The 18371-nt window shown below is 37.2% G+C and overlaps 2 protein-coding genes across 2 annotated transcripts; both read left to right on the top strand.

The window, feature by feature from the left end:
* The first annotated feature begins 258 nt into the window (after positions 1-258).
* Positions 259-5453, top strand: coq3 (coenzyme Q3 methyltransferase). Its single transcript, XM_056258518.1, has 6 exons — positions 259-493; positions 650-802; positions 2803-2902; positions 3789-4031; positions 4474-4633; positions 4874-5453. The coding sequence occupies exons 1-6, from the start codon at positions 330-332 to the stop codon at positions 5062-5064; spliced, it is 1011 nt and encodes a 336-aa protein (XP_056114493.1). The 5' UTR covers positions 259-329; the 3' UTR covers positions 5065-5453.
* Positions 5454-7930: 2477 nt separating this feature from the next.
* faxcb (failed axon connections homolog, metaxin like GST domain containing b) lies at positions 7931-16937 on the top strand. The gene is made up of 6 exons (XM_056258516.1): positions 7931-8398; positions 10598-10733; positions 10963-11159; positions 13389-13606; positions 14834-14950; positions 16302-16937. The coding sequence occupies exons 1-6, from the start codon at positions 8139-8141 to the stop codon at positions 16583-16585; spliced, it is 1212 nt and encodes a 403-aa protein (XP_056114491.1). The 5' UTR covers positions 7931-8138; the 3' UTR covers positions 16586-16937.
* Positions 16938-18371: the final 1434 nt, after the last annotated feature.

The following is an 18371-nucleotide window of genomic DNA, read 5'->3' as shown; positions in this document are numbered from 1 at the left end:
AATGGCAGTTGTTTTGCGGTCAAGCAAACTTGAATGTTGTGGTTCCAGATAAATGCAGTAATGATTTAATTTAAAACATGTACGTGGTATTAACCATAAAGTATTAAAACGTATTCCACCTTTTCAGGTGAATAAAGTGTGTTGAAATGGAATCAGTCGATAATACTACATTTGTTATTTATGGTTTATCCCAATGTGGGATAGGAACGTTTAATTCCATTTAGAGTTTCTGCTCGGTCAGAAGTTCTGCGAACACGCCACGGTCACATTGGATTTAAATGACTGAAATGCTCATTTGAGATACATGTGGGACGCAATAAGATGCAGTCATGTACTCCAGTAAATTTGCACGATTAGCTTTCGGGCTGTTAGCAGAATCTACGTTCATATGCCGGCTAACCCGAAACGTGTCCTTTAAAGGGAAACCATTGCGTTCTCTGTGCAGCTGGACGGTGTGTCAGCATCACCGACAGAAGAATCAGCTGTCAAATGGGTGAGACTGATTTAATCGGCTTAAAAAGTTGGTATGCAGTTAAATGCATGGCTTTCCCCCCCTTAATTGGCCAGTTTTCTAGTTTACCCGCTGTGTTTTTGTTTACTAGCGAATCATAACAACATAGGAGATTTTAACATTAGTTTTCTTCTGCAGATTGCCCCGTTTAAATGTCCGCACGGTTTCCCAGAGTACTGTGGACCCCGCCGAGGTGCGCAAGTTTCAGGCCATGGCGAGCAAGTGGTGGGACTTGCGGGGAGAGTTTGCAGCCTTGCACTCCATGAATGACCTGAGAGTGCCTTTCATACGGTGTGTACTTTCTACTAATGAAATTAGTGTCAATAGTGATACATTTTTAAATAGTTACCTAAAATCTTGCTGATGGTAAAGATAAATACTTTTTGTTTGCCATGACTGCACTAAAGTATTTTTCTTTACCATCAGCAAGATTTTAGGTAACTATTTAAAAATGTATACTTCCATTATACATATAACATTTTAACCTAAGATCTGGTCTCCATTCATTTTAAAGTATCTTGGTACTAATACATGACGGTCAAAAAAGTTGCATGCATTACAGCTTAATAAAAAAATGTATGAATGAACAAAATACTGTTTTAATTAGGGTTGCACAATATAAAATAAAAAATCTTTTAATTTATCAAAATTGGTCATATTAGATATTTATTTGTGCATTCTCATTTTCATCTACAATTACATTCAGGTGACAGTGACATATAATCTGAAAACACTATCTCTAAAAACAGTACAAATGTAATAACTGCAATAACTTTTAGTGTAAATTTATTTGTAAAAAAAAACATTTATTTTAATATCAGCTATTTTGGTTATAACATGGCTATAAATAATTTTAGTGACTAGATTTCCTTTAATATGCATCCCTAGCTTAAAATAGTTTTATATGAACTATAGAATATCACACCTACAACTTCCCAAAAGTGTTTCATGTTTTCCTACACTACTGTTCAAAAGTGTGTGGTCACTAAGATTTGTAATGTTTGTTTTTGTAAAAGCATTTATTTAATTGAAAATACATTCAAACTAGTAAATTGCGAAATTTTATTACACTTAAAAAAATTTTCTGTTTTAATATATTGTATTACACTTATTTTAATATAAGTGTAATTTATTACTCTGATGCAAAGCTGAATTTTCAGCATCATTACTTCAGTCTCATATGATCCTTCAGAAATCATTCCAATATGCTGATTTGCTGCTCAAGAAGCATTTCTTACTAATATCAATGTTAAAAACAGTTGTGCTGCTTAATTTTTCTAGAATCCGTGAGACATGAGTTTTTTCGAGATTCTTTGATGAATGGAGCGCTCTATAGAACAGCAATTACGTGAAATAGTAATCTTTTGTAATGATTCAAAAGTTGTTACTGTCACTTTTGATCTTTTTAATACATCCTTACTGAGTAAAAATATTAATTTCTTTCAAATGTTTTCTTCATGTTAATCAATCATCTGAACTGAATCGTCTCTATTAATCAGAGTCAGGCTGTTATTTCAACAGTACTAGCATCTATTCATTTCTTGTAGAATGTCCACAGATAGAACTCGGAAGCTTCTGTTTCGTGTCCAGGTAATGGTGAGTATGGTGAAAGGGTGAGGACAGCAGCTGGAGATTATGCAGCATGTCTGTGGTTCTTCTGTTTGCAGCTGTTTCCGCGAGAGTCAGGATGTATAGAGTCAGATGTTTTCCCTTCGTCTCCTGGAATCATCCAGTGCACAATTTCTTCCCCTTCCCTGAACACGGCATCAGTTATATTGGTGATGAGTATACAGCGTGTATGGGTATGGCGGTGCCCTGGGGGCTTGTTTAAATGAGGGACCTCAGTGCTGTTGCTGGTTATTATGTTGTACTTGAGGAGTGTGTGTTTTCTAGAGATCAGGCAGGGAATTCCTTCAAAGACTTGGGTTTTTTGGCAGTGATGGGCTGAGTTAACAGGATTGGCAGTGAGCACCTCAGGCTGCTTTGGTCTGCAAGGCCTGTCCAAGCATTTTGGGGAGAAACATGGGGATGTTGCCTATGGGTCCAGCGAGACGAATAGTGAGGATGTACAATTGCTTCAGGAGGACAAAGGCATGTGTCTAGCCGGAGGGACTAGCAGGAAGATGTGTTTGTGACTCCAAGAAGCACATTGTGGAATTGCATGCTGTGATTAGCTTCAGATTTTCTGTTTTGCGTCAGTCTGATGTACATCACTTCAAAATTCTGCCTGACTTGTCCTCTAGACTAATGCCTTCTTAACCTCATTTCGTGACCTTTGACCTTATTTTCAGGGATAATTTGTTGAATGTGCACGGTGTCCGGCAGTTGGGCAAACCTCTGACTGGGCTCAGAATACTGGACGTCGGCTGTGGTGGAGGCCTTCTAAGTGAGGTAACTACTGTTAATTATGAAAATTATGCTATAATGACTTTACTAGACAGATAAATATTGAGTCCGTTGTATTTGTTAGTGCAAGTTCAGTTTTTTCTGTTTACTGTATGATACTTTCTTATTTGATAGATCAGATCTGGGTTCGATGGCAAAAATAAAGCTGGTCTCATGTTTGTTAGGTTTGATAACATGAATGATTATTTTTAGCTGGCTGCAAACGATAACTGAAAACCTGCCAACTGAACTACATGATTAAAACAGACAGCTTCACGCCCAGTGGTTTCCTCCATTGAGATAAACACTTTCTCTAGGCCGTCTCTCTGCCTGATGTGTCGTTGTTGTGTTTTGGTGAGCGTGATCTTTTTTGAGTGTCCTGTCATGCAAAAGCTTATGTCGGAAGATCCCCTTAGAGGCACATCAGTGGTACAGACAGTTGACTGGTTACTTCAGCCCATTTCAGGAGCACTGCCCTGTATGACCAGCAGAGGGAAATGTGCAGATGTTTTTGTTGTTTTTTTGTGCTGCTGATAGTTTTATTCAGTGCTTGTTCAAATTATTGTAAATAATTATTATTATATGAAAAATTAAAATAAAATGTTTTGCTCTGCTTAAACAGTGAACAGTCCCTGCTGTACAATAGTAAACAATGATTTTTTTTTCATTGAAACTGAACAATTACATATATTTTTTACTAACATCTTAATTTTCTTTTCCATTTAAATTGTGTACCATACTAATCCAAAATCAATATTGAAAATTTTTAGTTTCAGTCCCATGGATGTATTATTTTATCATTATTTACATACTGTTTAAGTAGTAGTATAGTCATTTGTGATATTTTGAATTGGCTTTTTTCTCTCTTTTGAGTAACATTAACCTTTCTCAGCCACTAGGAAGGCTTGGAGCTGATGTCCTGGGAATTGACCCAGTGGAGGACAGTGTGCGCACCGCAGAGCTGCACTCCTCCTACGATCCCGAATTGCGGGAGAGAGTTCGCTATCAGGCCTGCACCCTGGAAGACCTCGCTGAGGAGGAAGTAGAGGGATTTCATGCCGTAGTGGCATCTGAGGTGGTGGAACATCTGGCTGACCTGGACGCCTTTGCCAGCTGCTGCCAGCAGGTGTTGAAGGTGTGTCACAGCATCACTGACATCTCAAACAATGACAGTAGCACAAAGCAACAGATTCTCAGCAAGGAGAACTGAATGGATGGATTTAATCTTCTGGGTCAGTGTGTCAGAGGACAAACGGTCTTCCTAAAGAGTTACTAAATCCCCATAATCTTCCCTAATGCTGTGGCATCCAGTTAAAATAAGAGGCACTTTCGTCAGCCTATTTCTGTTAGGCTTTCTTTTCCTTTCATTTAATAGATTAAAATATATAATATAATATGTACACACACAAAAGTTAGTCAATATCCCTTTTCACAGTGTATATCCCCTAAACTAAAGTTATTTGTTTATAGGGAATGAATGACTAAAGTGCTGTAAAATTTAATTTCAAATAAATCTTTATTGAAATCTGAGACCAATTATATTTGCAAAACTAATGTGAGCTGGTGTTGTCTTTCAGCCTGGTGGCTCTCTTTTCATCACCACTATTAACAAAACCAAATTGTCCTACGTTTTTGGGATTGTGGTAGCGGAGCGGCTGTTAAGGATTCTTCCGAGTGGCACTCATGACTGGGATAAATTCATCAGCCCAGAGGATCTGGAACGACTGTTGGAGTCTTGTGAGTGTTATCTCTGAGTTCCATTTTTCTCTCACTCTAATTCATTGATCAGTGTCTGGGTATTACTCCTCCACTTTTCTTTCATGGATCTCCTTTGCTGTTTTAATAACAGCTTGTTGGAAAAACCTGGTATGCATTATATAACTGCTCAATATGATCTAATGTTCCACTGCTACAGTGTTTATTGTACAGTTGCATTGTTACTTGCTTTTACTATCTTTTTGTTTCCCTGTATCCCAGTTGGTTTCTACATGGAGGCTATCAGAGGCATGATGTACAATCCTCTCACAGGAGCCTGGAGCTGGCAGCAGAGCACTGCTATCAACTATGCTTTACATGCAGTCAAACCCAAAGAAGAGCCCCAGCCTGACCGGGTCTGGGCTGAGAGTGAGAATCCGGATGAGCCAGGTCGAGCCACAAGTCACAGTTGAGCTATTTTTAATGTTGAAACTGCTATCAAACAGACTTCACCTGCTCCAGAATAGTGTGATCTCAAAATGTTGCATCGTGCATTGCTGAACCAGTAAAAATTCTTTGCCTTTTGTTCCTTGATAAAACATATTATATCAGACGCATGATTCATAAAACATCTTTTATGAAGCTCTTGCTAAGATGAGAATTTGAGGTTGACCTTTTGAACCACACAATATTCATATGTTGATGTATATTAATTAACTACAATTTACTTGTGTTTTGTGGTGATGATCTCTGGTTCATGTCAGAGGTCAAATAGACAGTGAGAATTATATAATGATATTTTTGATGGCACTTGTATAATGATATTTTTGAAGTACTTAATAAAATGAACACAAAGAATAGATCTGATGAGTTGTGTGATTGAGAGAGTGTTTTATTCAGCCTGAACAATTCTCTATTTTGAGTACATTTACTTTGACTTACAAACAATCATGGTAACTTTCGTATATAAATAAAAAATAGAATAAAAGGTCTTCTAGATCAACTTCATGTTTAAATATAAGACTAGAAAGCAGCTGATTTATTTATCAGAGCATTTACCAAAATGTATATTACAATTTATCAGAGCATTTACATATATAATATAAATATTTCTACTATATATAAATATATATACTGTACTATACACACATACATATGTATACATACGCATAATATATAATATATTTTTTATCTTTAAATAAGTCAAAATGCAGAATGTAACTGAAAGGTAAAACGATTAAGAATTCAACATTATATACAGTATCTCACAAAAGTGAGTTCACCCCTCACATTTCAGCAAACATTTTAGTATATCTTCTCAAACTTGGATAGATTTTATAGTAGTCCATGTGCTGCTTAGCCTGGGAAAACCCAGACAACTTCCGGCAAATTTAGATTTGCTCTGAAAGTTAGTCTGGCAAAGAGCTCATTCAAGCCCATTTCCAATCCGTCGAAATCGGGGCACCAATCAGAAACGTTGGGGCGGGCTTTACACGATGACGACACCGCTGGGATTTTGAAGCAGATTTTGCAGCTTACATTACAAAGATGGATGCCGCCGTCGAACATCACTCGTTCGAATCAGCTATCGCGTCTGTTTTAAGCGATTTGAACATTTCTTTTTTGTTAAAAACCGAGCAAAGAACAACACTTGGAGATGTTTCTCCGCCGCACTGCATACGTCATCTCCTTCATCGCTCTGATTGGGTTTAGGTCTATCCACGACGTCCGTTGGTGACGCCCCTCTGGAAATGATTTGTCTATGACGCTTTGCCAGACCATAACTCAGTTACAACTGAGAATGGTCTGGTTTTAACCAGGCTATGTGCTGCTTGTATAGCAGTATATATTTACTGTCCTCTGAAAATAACTCAACATACAGCAGTACATGTAGGAATCCATGTTTCCCTCAATGAAGCTCAGCTCCCCCATACCAGCAGCTGCAGCACTCATGCAGCCCCAGACCATGATGCTACCACCACCATGCTTGACTGTAGGCAAGACACAATAGGCTTTATGCACAGCTTCACTACTTCCTGAACTTCAGCCAGCCCTTTGTTTCCTGTCTGTCATTATTGGACAAACTGATTAATCCAGGTGTGCCTGATTATTGTTACTGAGGCCAGGCACACCTGGATTAATCAGTTTGTCCAATAATGACAGACAGGAAACAAAGGGCTGGCTGAAGTTCAGGAAGTAGTGAAGCTGTGGCATAAAGCCAATTGTCTTGGTACTCCTCACCAGAGCGTCACCACACATGCTGGACACCATCTGAGCCAAACAAGGTTATCTTAGTCTCATCAGACCACAGGACATGGTTCCAGTAATTCATGCTCTTGGACCGGTTGCTTTCAGCAAACTGTTTGCTGGCTTTCTTGTGAGCCAGCTTCAGAAGAGGCTTTCTTATGGGACGACGGCCATGCAAACCGACTTGTTGCAGTGTGCGGCGTATGGTCTGAGCACTGACAAGCTGACCTTCCGCTTCTGCAACCTCTAAAGCAATGCTGGCTGCACTCATGCGTCTGTTTTTTGAAGCCAGCTTCTGCACCTGACGCACAGCACGAGGACTCAACTTCTTTGATTGACCCTTGCGAGGCCTGTTCCAAGTGGAACCTGTCTTGGAAAACCTCTGTATGACCCTAACCTGTACTGTAACTCAGTTTCAGGGTGTTACCAATCTTCTTATAGCCAAGGTAAACTTTGTGGAGAGCAACAATTCTAATTCTCAAATCCTTAGAGAGTTATTTGCCATGAAGTGCCATGTTGAACATCCAGTGGTCAGTATGAGAGAATTGTACTCAAAGCACAAATTTTAACTGCTCTACTACAAGATACACAAATTTGTATGGTCCTGTCAAGCAGACAAAAACATGAACATGATGAATAGGACATGTGGCTTTGCATGGTTAAACAACGTACAGCTATTATCACTTAGGGTGTACTCACTTTTGTTGCCAGCTATTTTGACAATAATGGCTGTATGTATTCAGAGGACAGTAATACTGCTATACAAGCAGCACATTGACAACTCTAAAATATATCCAAGTTTAATTTCTATAGTATTGTCCCTTGAGAAGATATACTAAAATGTTTGTTGAAATGTGAGGAGGGGTGATATATATATATATATATATATATATATATATATATATATATATATATATATATATATATATATATATATATATATATATATATGTATATGTGTATATATGTATATATATGTATATATATGTATGTATATTGTAACTCCGTGTAAAACTATGTGTCCCTCACATAATGCTTAGGCCTGCGCATTTAGTTTTATAAAAAGCCTGAATGTGTTTGTTTGCTTAGTTTCCATGTGTGATGCGCCGTGACGTCACTCAGCTCCAGCACAGCAACAAAGGAGGATGCGGAGCTCCGTGCAGGAACCAAATCCCGTTAAAATGCTTTTCTTTTGTCTTACGAGGCCGACATAGCACACAACCATGTAACAACTGTCCATATTTATATGGATAAATGAAGTGGCGTAGGATTCGTTGGAGGAAGCGGGGGGAGAGAGAGAATGTACTGGGTTGCTGGTTTCGCCTCCTCCCGGTCGTTCGTGGTTGATCTCGGCCGGAATCAGAGCCCGTCCTTCGGGTTGTGTGGCTCTGATGAGCGTCACTTATTTTATGGGGACATAGTTGCCGTCCCTGTGCAGGATATCGGTGGGATCATGTCGGGATTGGTATCGGATTCCTGGTGGAGGAAGACGCTTTACATCACCGGAGGTGCCCTGCTGGCTGCGGCTGCGTATCTACTGCACGAGCTGCTCTCCATCAGGTCAGTGATTTGGCCTACAGTGAATGTGATGTCACATGATGTATGAAATTACCATCTGTCATTGTTCATAATATCGCATCATAAATGCTTTATACATTTGAACCTGTAAAATGTACATATTAGTACGCATGGTAGTGTCAGTTCCAGTGAGTTTTGTGTTTTGTGTACATTGTTTGAGCTCGCGTCAAGTCACGTTTTCTAGATTAACGTTACATGCACTAGCGGTTTTCGGCCGCACTGGAGCATAATGAAAACGCCCTGTCATCAGTATTCAGCTGGAATTGCTCTTGTTTACATTGGCATAGAACAACAGCAGCACCTTAATAAATTTGTTTCTTGTGTAAATGACGCGCCATATTATGCGGCACGTGATCGTGACTGTTTACTTCACTGGATCGCGATGTCCTTGAGTTGTGTTGTACAAGCGACCTTTATTGCTGGCCATTACCTAATAAATTCAGGTGAGCTGCTATGCTGTTGGAAGTCTTAACCTACAGACTTACAGCTGTTTTAATGTGGCAAGAGACGTTCTCATCCTCATAGAATACTTCACTGGGGGATTTCAGCACCGTTAGCAGTGGACAGCGTCATGTTTGAGCCCTCAGCTCTGCAGCATTCAATCCATTCTGATGCTTTACGCTTTATCTATTCAGTTTACCACAGAATGGAAATAAGTCTTTGATATTGACGTAAAAAGACAAATGTGTGCAATAAACAACCATTAGACATAAATAGACATTGTTAGTGCATCAGAATATTCATTTTAGTCACATGGAAGCATCTGAAATGTAAAGCTTAGACTAGAGGGTGAGTGGAGTCCTTACAAAACTGAATGGCCTTTTTAGACTAATTGGGAAAATAATTCAAGTTGTTTTGGCCTGGTTAATGACATGTGACAGTTTGCTAAAAAGGATAGTTCACCCAAAAATGAAAATTCACCCTCATGATCAGCGAACATAAAAGAAGCTCTACCGAACCTGCTTGATGCGCGACGCAGCGCGAGAACAAACCTCATTGGTTGTTGCGGAAGCTCAAAAGTGCTGCGTAACACACAAGAATGAATCTCACTCGCACGTCAAGCAAACATGTGAAACAACTGATGGGTCCGTTGATTAATGTTTATATGTGAGTAAAATTCTAAATTCAACCTATTCATCATATAAAGCAATTGTGTCTCTTCATAAAATTTGGACCACTTGATTCATATGGATTAGTTTTACGATCTCTTTATGAACTTTTTGAAAACGTGAAATCAAAGTGGTAGTAGTTGCGTAGCTGTCAATAGAGGGTCAGAAAGCTCTCAGATTTAATAAAAAAAAAATTCTTAATTTGTGTTCCGAAGATGAAAGAAAGTCTTACGGGTTTTGGAACGACATAAGGGTGAGTAATTAATAACATAATTTTTTATTTTTTTGGTGAACTATCCCTTTAACTCTAAGAATTACATACCATAAAACAATGCATAAGGTAAACTTCCTGTTACCATTATGGTTAATTACAGACCCACAGGTGTAATACGCTGTAACTACTCATGTTATGTAATCATTATGAAAATGAATCTCCAATCAGTTGTTTTGTATATTATTTGTAGAGTGTAGAAATCATGATTGCTTTTTATTAATGATGGATAAGACAGACTTGTCCTGTTTTAGATTATTGATTGAGATTAAAGAATTTGAATTTTGCAGCCTGTAGTTTTTAAAGTTGTTTGTGATCAGAATAGGACTAGGTTGTGTTGTTCTGAAAGCTCAGGCTTGGACTTGTATTTGCTGCTTGTAAAATAAGACCTGCCTGTGTGTGTCCTCCCACACACATCCTGCTGTTTACACATAATTACAGTATAAGTTGTTTTCCACTGCACTCCACGAGATTTTTGGGGGCTAAATGGCTGCTTTTAAGGCTAAATTTTGTTCCTGTAAAACCATGTTCTCTCTGTACTTCAACTGGTAAAGCATAATGCTTTGCAATGCCAGGGTGATGAATTCTCCCAGGGAACAAATATGATATTATGATAAAATGCGTACCATAAATAAGCTGCAAGTCATTTTAGATAAAAAAATGCATGGCAAATGAATACATGTGAAGTTGTCAGACTCTGATATTTAACCATCAGCATTTTGACTTACTATACATCTGTTCATATGGAAATCTCGAATAGATTGGTCTGATTTTAAAATCTGTTTGATCGCCTCCTTACAGGAAAGAGCAAGAATTGGATTCTAAAGACGCCATCATCCTTCACCAGTTCTCCAGGCCAAAAAATGGGGTGCCAAGCCTGTCACCTTTCTGCCTGAAAATGGAGACATATCTGCGCATGGTTGATCTGCCCTATCAAGTATGCATGAAGGAGCTGTATGGATTATGGATTTCTTTTGATCAATGGTTACATGCAGTTATTAGAAGTGGCACCATCTGCTGTTGAAATGTCAATGAAATTCATGAAAGCCCTTAGAAAATTTTTTATTTCATTCACATCCAGATGCTCCAGAATAAAGATTATTATTATCATTATTATTATTATTATTCACATCTTTTACACCCTCATTATGTTTCTTTCATTGCAGAATTACTTTGACGGAAGCCTCTCTTCCCAGGGCAAGATGCCTTGGGTTGAGTATAACTACGAGCAGGTATGTGGAACTGAATTTATAATTGACTTTCTGGAGGAGAAACTTGGTATGAGCTTGAACAAGAGTCTGAGCGCTCAGGAGCAGGCGGTAGCACGGGCCATCACCACCATGGTGGAGGAACACTTGTACTGGTGAGTCATGTGCTGGCATTCAGAATGAGTCACTCTCCTGCTACTGAGCCGTTGCTGGATTGTGAGGGACAAATATGCACTTACTGATTATTGACTAGAGCAGGGGGTTATATGGATGTCATGCTGGGATATAGACAGAAAATCTGGATTATAACACTGGAGGGTTGGGGTCAGGAAATGAACCTTTGAAGAAAAATGCAATATGTGATATGTAAAAAAACTCATTTTTGATGCAAGGGCTTAAATACGGTATACAAATATAACTATTACCCAAAAGTATAAATCATGCTTCATCCTTTAGGTTGGTGAATATATTTACATTTATAATACCGGTAATACAATTATTTAGTTCATTTTTTATTATTATTAAAAATTAATTAAATTAATTAAATGCATATAATTTATTTTTAACTTTAAAATGTGTATATATCATTCTATAGAAATGATTTTTTGTCTGAATTTTAGACTTGGTACTTATTTTATTTAGTACGACTTGTCCAGAAGTACAAAGCTGCCATACACATTACAGATTTTAACTAGACCGTAAGTAGATTAATAATCTTCATCATTTTTGTAATACTTAATCAAAGTGAATGTTCTTTTTATGAAAAATATTTCAAATCTTCTATTCCAAATTATTGGAATATTTCAATTGTAAGATTTCAATCCTTAAAAAATAGCCATTTCTGCTTACATAATAAAATCAACGAACAGTTGTAGAGTCTGTAATAGTAAACCATTAAAATAAAAAAAATATGCATGATAAGCCTGGAGTGTACAGCTGGCAAGATTTGCAGTGCAAGCATCAGATTTATCAAATTAATGACTCGAGCTGAAACATTCTCCTACACATTGGGTATATTAGAGTAAGCATTATACTGAGGGGAAGATCAAGGTGGGGGAAGAGCAATGGTATAGACATTCTTTTCTTACAACCTAATCTACTCCTCTTCATTGCTTTTGCATTATTAGCTTCCTTGAAATAATTTTTTCTTCTTTTTTTTCCTGTGCATTGTCTTCACATTGTCAGAAACGCTTTACACTGTGCTATATATAGGCTCCCACATGGCTATTGATTGAATAATTCATGGGTTTAAATATCTGTCCACTTCAGAGTGGTGTTGTGTATGTCAGCTGAAAAGCTTACTGAGCAGGGACATTTATTGAGCTATGAATAAGAGTTATGGATGTCATGCTGGGATATTGACAGAAAAAATGGATTATAACACTAGTTTGTTTTGGTCAAGAAATGAACCTCCTAACACACTTGACCCATTTAAATAAAAAGACCTTGTAATATCATATTAACAAATGTGTAGAATACAGTCATTTTTCATGGAATTTATGTATTATGTCATTACAAATTAAAATGCCATGTTGGTCAATGCAACATGGATGAATAAAGTTGTTATTTTGGCGCAGAACTTGCACACTGAAGCTTTGAATCTGATTTAAACCTGATGAAAGGCTGATTGTAAATTCCAAGTGGTGAGTTCAAAGCCATGAACCCAAAGAGCGCTTGAAGCCATTTTGGATGAACGACTTTTATTAACGCTTTGCCTAGTGTGCAAAGAAGTTAATTAGAAGACCGCTTTAATTAATTTGATTCAGATAATCACAGAGCAGAGAATTAATTCAAAGTTGAATCTCAAAGGCCAAACTGAGTTTGTTTTCTGTGTGATATTGAAGCTGCACTCAGTTATAATAAACTAGGAATTATAAATAAGCCCATATTATGATGAATCGCTTGTCAATTATTTGTTTTCCTCATGATTTCCTCATTTGCAAGTTGTTTTGGATTAAATCAGCTGCTAAATAAACGTATTAGGCATTTAAATATACAGTACATCCATACATATATTTACATACAGTAAAGTTTTCAAATATGTTAGTCTAAACTACCGTACACTCTATTCTATGGTTATACTGCATGTTATAATGCACTTAGTATGTCAAATCTGCTTTCTAAAGACTAGGTTTAAAATCCATACAAAAAAAATCTTTCAGGTTTTTATCTTTAAGAAATTGAAACGAATCTACGAAGTCTCATCAAATACACTGTCATAGAAAAATGACAATATAAAAGCCAATTACTTATATTATAATAACAATAAGTATTATTATTAAACAGGTTGTCTTCATTATATGACTTTTTTTCTCCACAGTACAAATGACTCTTTATACATATTTATGGAGGGAATCACCTCTAATTCTCTCTCGTCCTCACAGGACCATTGCATACTGTCAGTGGGTGGATAATGTTCAGGAGACTCAGAGGATGCTGGACCTTCCCGGACCCCTCAGTGACCTGCTCAAATGGACCCTGTGTCAGCTGACTGGTGGGATTGTAAAGAGGGAGATGTACTGTCATGGCATTGGCTGCTTCACTAAAGAGGAGGTTTACACCCTCATGGAGAAGGACATGCGCACACTGGCCACACTGCTAGGTGAGGAGAACAAGAAATAAAGCTTTAAAGTAGCATGTTTTTCTTATGTGATCACAATGTTTAAAGGTACACTATGTGTTTTAAAAAAAAACGAAACTGTATGCATTTTGCAGAAGAACATTGTTTTGGTTGTGCTTCGGCTCTGCATGACTGTGCGGATGTGAACCGTGAACTAAAAAAAGATATAGATATTATCCTACTGCTCATAAAATATTCACTACTAGGCTTAAGATATAACCAGTTTAGATGGAAAGGGTCTCAAGCTGACCAGCTGAAGATGTTACTGTAGCTATACTCATTAATAGACATGGTACTTCCTTAAAAAATGTATTCCAGCACAGCACTACAACAACACATAATGAAATGACCCTTCCCAATAATAATTCTTTATAATGAACTCTGTTAGAGAGCTACATATGGCAATTTACCCCATCTCCGTGTCAATTTTACTACATTTCAAACCTCTCAGTTCTCGCCATCTCCGAAAAAGCCAAGCCAATGTTGATTCTCGTCTTGTTACGTCAATACGTCAATAAATGCTACATTTTGAATAAAATTTTACTTTATATTCATGTAAATAATCCTGAAAAAATGTAACAATAAAAATATTAAACACCACAATCGTTTTCAACATTGATGGTAATAAGAAATGTTTCCTAAAGACCAAATCAGCATATTATAATGATTTCTGAAGGATCACGTGACACTGACTAATTATATTTTAAAATATATTCAAGAAAAATTATTTTAACTTGTTTGGTTATAATATTTCCCAGTCTTACTGTTTATATATATTTTTTGAAAAAATAAATGCAGCCTTGGTGAGCATAAGAGATTTATTTCAAAAACATTAAAAAAAAAATCTTACTGCCCCCAAACTTTTGAACGGTAGTGTAACTTTGTTTATTCCAGGCCTTAAAACTGTATGTTTTTTTTTAATCATCGGCCTTTTAAAAAAATATATATATTCCTGCAAGTATTATATAGCTCAAGTGTCAAAGTGTGAAACTACACTTGTCACAAAGCACGAAGACACAATATTTTACATACTTGTCACCACATGGAGTTGAAGTGGATCCATCTGATCCAACTGAATAAATTAAAGGTTATAAATATTTTCTTGTAGTGGCTGTTTTAAGGTAATGTGTTTCTGAAACCATTTTAAAGAAGTCTGTTGTTTGTCTTACATTATGGCTGGGGGTTAATATTTATTTTCTGGACTTCCAGGGGATAAGAAGTACATCATGGGTCCCAAACTGTCCAGTGTGGATGCCACAGTGTTCGGTCACCTTGCACAAGCCATGTGGACGCTGCCTGGAACACGGCCCGAGCAGCTCATTAAAGGTGACCAAGACCTCACAACTGCAGTTTTGCACTCCTAATAGAAACATAATGTTCAGCATTAGTCACAGAAATTATTGCCTGGCCGATTAAAACATAAGTAGTGATATTTGTAGGGCAAAAGGGAGATTCATGCATGTCTTGAGTTTTGGATGTTGTGGTTTTTAAAGGGACAGTTTATCCAATAATGTCATTATTTACTCAACTTCATGATGTTCCAAACATGCATGGATTTCTTTCTTCCATGAAACAAGAAAGGAGATGTTAGACAGAATATTCAACTTATTCTATTCTATAAAATGTTGGTGAATGGGGATGGGTTGGGGATGGGAGGACAAAAAAGTAAGATTTTCAATTAAAAGCCATTGTGATCATATGGCTTTAGAATATATTTAACATATAGTGCACAAGTCTTTTGGATTTTGTTTAGTACTTTGGGGTACATTTGTTATTTTTGGAGCTTTAATTGTTTCAAAAAAGAGCAGCACGAACATTCTGAATAACATCTTTTGTGTTCCACCGAAGAAAGAAAATTAAACAGGTTTGGGGAAAGTGAGTAAGGTATTGGAATTTAAATTTTTTGGATAAACTACCGGTATTTAAAATGTTTGTGCCCTTGCATGGCAGTTTGCTGAATGTAATTATTTACTTTTTCCACTAGATGGCATTATAAGCATTTATTTGTGCTTCTGCATGTTACAGTTCAGTCACATACACAGAATGCCAATTCACCTCAGCAGTATAGAAATATGTCGCTGTATTCTTATTAAAATTACACTCTTAGATAAAAAGTTCAATGGGTTTCTATATAGAACCCTAGAGTTCCTGACTCAGATTTAAAGAATAATTTATGCCAAAAAGGTTCTATATAAGGAGAAATGTCTTAAATGATTGCATAATACTTTCATGTTTAACTGTTTTTATTTATTTTATTATTGTGATAAAGTAAGTGGTAACACTTTACAATAAGGTTCATTAGTTAACTACATTAGTTAACATTAACTAAGAATAAACAATACTTCTTCAGCATTTGTTAATCGTTGTATATGTTAATTTCAACATTTACTAATACTTTATTAAAATCTTGTTAACATTAGTTAATGCACTGTGAACTAACATGAACAAACAATGAACAGCTGGATTTGTATTAACTAACTTTAACAAAGATTAACAAAAACAGTAACAAATGTATTGCTCATGGTTAGTTCATGTTAGTTAATACATTAACTAATGTTTAATAAATGAACCTTATTGTAAAGTGTTACCGTGTATGAGTTGTTAATCGCCATTAATCTAACCCTTTTTGACATGTTTCAAGAAAGCTACACAAACAATTATGTCTATCTGTGTACAGGAGAACTGATCAACCTCGCCATGTACTGTGAGCGCATACGGAGGAAGTTCTGGCCCGAATGGTTTGTGGACTTAGAGGACTTCTGTTATGACAGCGACAATGACAGCAGCGGGACGCCCACCTACCAGCTGGACCTTGGTCTCTTTTCCAGGACCGACACTTTAGAGGAGAGCGATCTAAGCCTGCCTTCATACAGTAACTCAAACTCTGACCACTCTGGACGCTCGCTCTCAGACTCTGACATTGAAGTAGATGGCTCAGATGTGGAGCAGGTCAAGGGTTAAATCTAATAGAGGTGGTGGTTGTTATCTGCTGGCACACAAAACTGATATTGATCATTCATGCCTGGATAAATCACACTTTGATGGACCTGAAGTAGAAACAAAACGTGTGTATACAACTTGACATCAGTCATGGACAAGCAAAAGTCGGACGCTCGCTTCAGTTCCCGTTGTGAGACGTGTAAAAGACCATCCGTTCTCAGTTGTACATCTTGGACAGTCACCTTTGTAAAAACATTATATCTCATCCATCTTTCTCAGATGTTTTAAATTACAGCAGTTCATTTGTCCACAGTTTCAGTATGGTTTTGAATTGGCTTTAATTTCTAGGAAACGATTGAAATTCAACTCATTGAATTTGTAAGACCAGTCAAGGCATTTCTCTCAAATGTTGATCAAACATTTGCTCCAGAACAGAATCATGTAGACAAACATTAGCTTGCTTGATTCTAGGATGTTTGTGTGAGGTTGAGAGTTAGTTTTTTTTTTCTGTGTGAATGCCTCTCTTCTGTTTAAAGTCGGCATGAAACGGAAGTTGAGATAGTCTTTTCTTCCCTATTGTGATGTATATCCGAGTGAAACGGCTTCTCAAACAAGTAAAAATGTCGGAATTGATTGGATCGTTGTGGTTTGCGATTGGTCGACCTCATGTGATTGACAGGTCGTCCCGCCCTCGCGGCAGCAAACATGTCATCAGAGAAGAGATGTAGTTGCAAGAGGGAGGGGAAGTTATTTTGATTAAAGATTATGAGGGCACATGAATTTATTTAATTTTTTATAAATACTGCAATATTCCATTAAGATTTGTCAGTTTTGACTTCATGGTGACTTTAAACCTAATAACTCCTGCTCCGAGGTCAGCTAAAGTACTTAAAAATAGGACTGATGAAGATTTAAAAAGCTTAAACACAAAATAACAAAACGAGAATCGAATCTTCACAAATATTTAGGCTACAATAGAACATAATCCCTTCCTATAATTTGTATTGGTTATAGCTCCAGTGTGTGTCATCAGTGTCAGCTGACTCTTGGTCTGTCTGAATGGTGCTTAATACCTGTGTGCCTGACTGCAACCATTTGTACGTGTGTGACAGTCTTTTCTCTTCATCCCCATGTGTCTCTTTCCGTTTTGGTTCTGTTAAACAGACCTGCTTTGCATGTCACCACCAGAGGGCACTGTGACCATTCACATATTGAGGTGGTCCTATGCAGCCACTTGTATTGCCTTTGCGGGCATCACTTCAAGTTTCTGCCTTAAAAGAATATTTCTAAATATTAATAACAACAGTAAACCTCTAGTGAAAACTAAGCAGTCAGCTTTGGTGGAGTCTAATTATACATTTTCTTTATCCAAGTGTCTGATTTATGTACCAAAGTGTAGTGCGTGCAGATGAGCAGATTTGCCTTAGTTGAGGGAACATTGTTGTGATCAACAGCAGCATGATGAGATCACCCTCTTTCTGTTGAATTTACTTGAAACCCAAGCCTGTACTAAATGAAATGATTTAAATCCCTGTAAGGTTCGATCTTTCATGCAGAATTCTGTTGTGTACTTTCCATTGTTGTTTTGCACATTTTAGATGATTGGACAATGTAAAGTTGGATGGATGGAAAAATGAGAGGACTTAAAACAGGGTCCATACAATCAGTGGGATGTGTTATATGTGTGTGTGTGTGTGTGATATACAGTAGCTAAATGTAATACATCATTTACCTGCATGTGTTTGTGTGAGCTGGTGTAAAGTGCACCAGTGGATATCTTTATTCCCTGCATAGATCCAAAGTCAAA

Source organism: Rhinichthys klamathensis, unplaced genomic scaffold, assembly GCF_029890125.1.
Source record: "Rhinichthys klamathensis goyatoka isolate OS25496 unplaced genomic scaffold, OSU_Roscu_1.1 h1tg000152l_1, whole genome shotgun sequence".
Classification (NCBI taxonomy): domain Eukaryota; kingdom Metazoa; phylum Chordata; class Actinopteri; order Cypriniformes; family Leuciscidae; genus Rhinichthys; species Rhinichthys klamathensis.
The sequence above is the reverse complement of the archived record's forward strand: the minus strand, read 5'-3'. Positions and strand labels throughout refer to the sequence as shown.

Coding starts and splice junctions, on each gene's coding strand:
- coq3 (XM_056258518.1), top strand. CDS start 330: ATGTACTCCAGTAAATTTGCACGATTAGCTTTCGGGCTGTTAGCAGAA. Junction 803..2,802: donor CTGAGAGTGCCTTTCATACG/GTGTGTACTTTC, acceptor CCTTATTTTCAG/GGATAATTTGTTGAATGTGC. Junction 2,903..3,788: donor GTGGAGGCCTTCTAAGTGAG/GTAACTACTGTT, acceptor AACCTTTCTCAG/CCACTAGGAAGGCTTGGAGC.
- faxcb (XM_056258516.1), top strand. CDS start 8,139: ATGTACTGGGTTGCTGGTTTCGCCTCCTCCCGGTCGTTCGTGGTTGAT. Junction 8,399..10,597: donor CACGAGCTGCTCTCCATCAG/GTCAGTGATTTG, acceptor GCCTCCTTACAG/GAAAGAGCAAGAATTGGATT. Junction 10,734..10,962: donor TGGTTGATCTGCCCTATCAA/GTATGCATGAAG, acceptor CTTTCATTGCAG/AATTACTTTGACGGAAGCCT.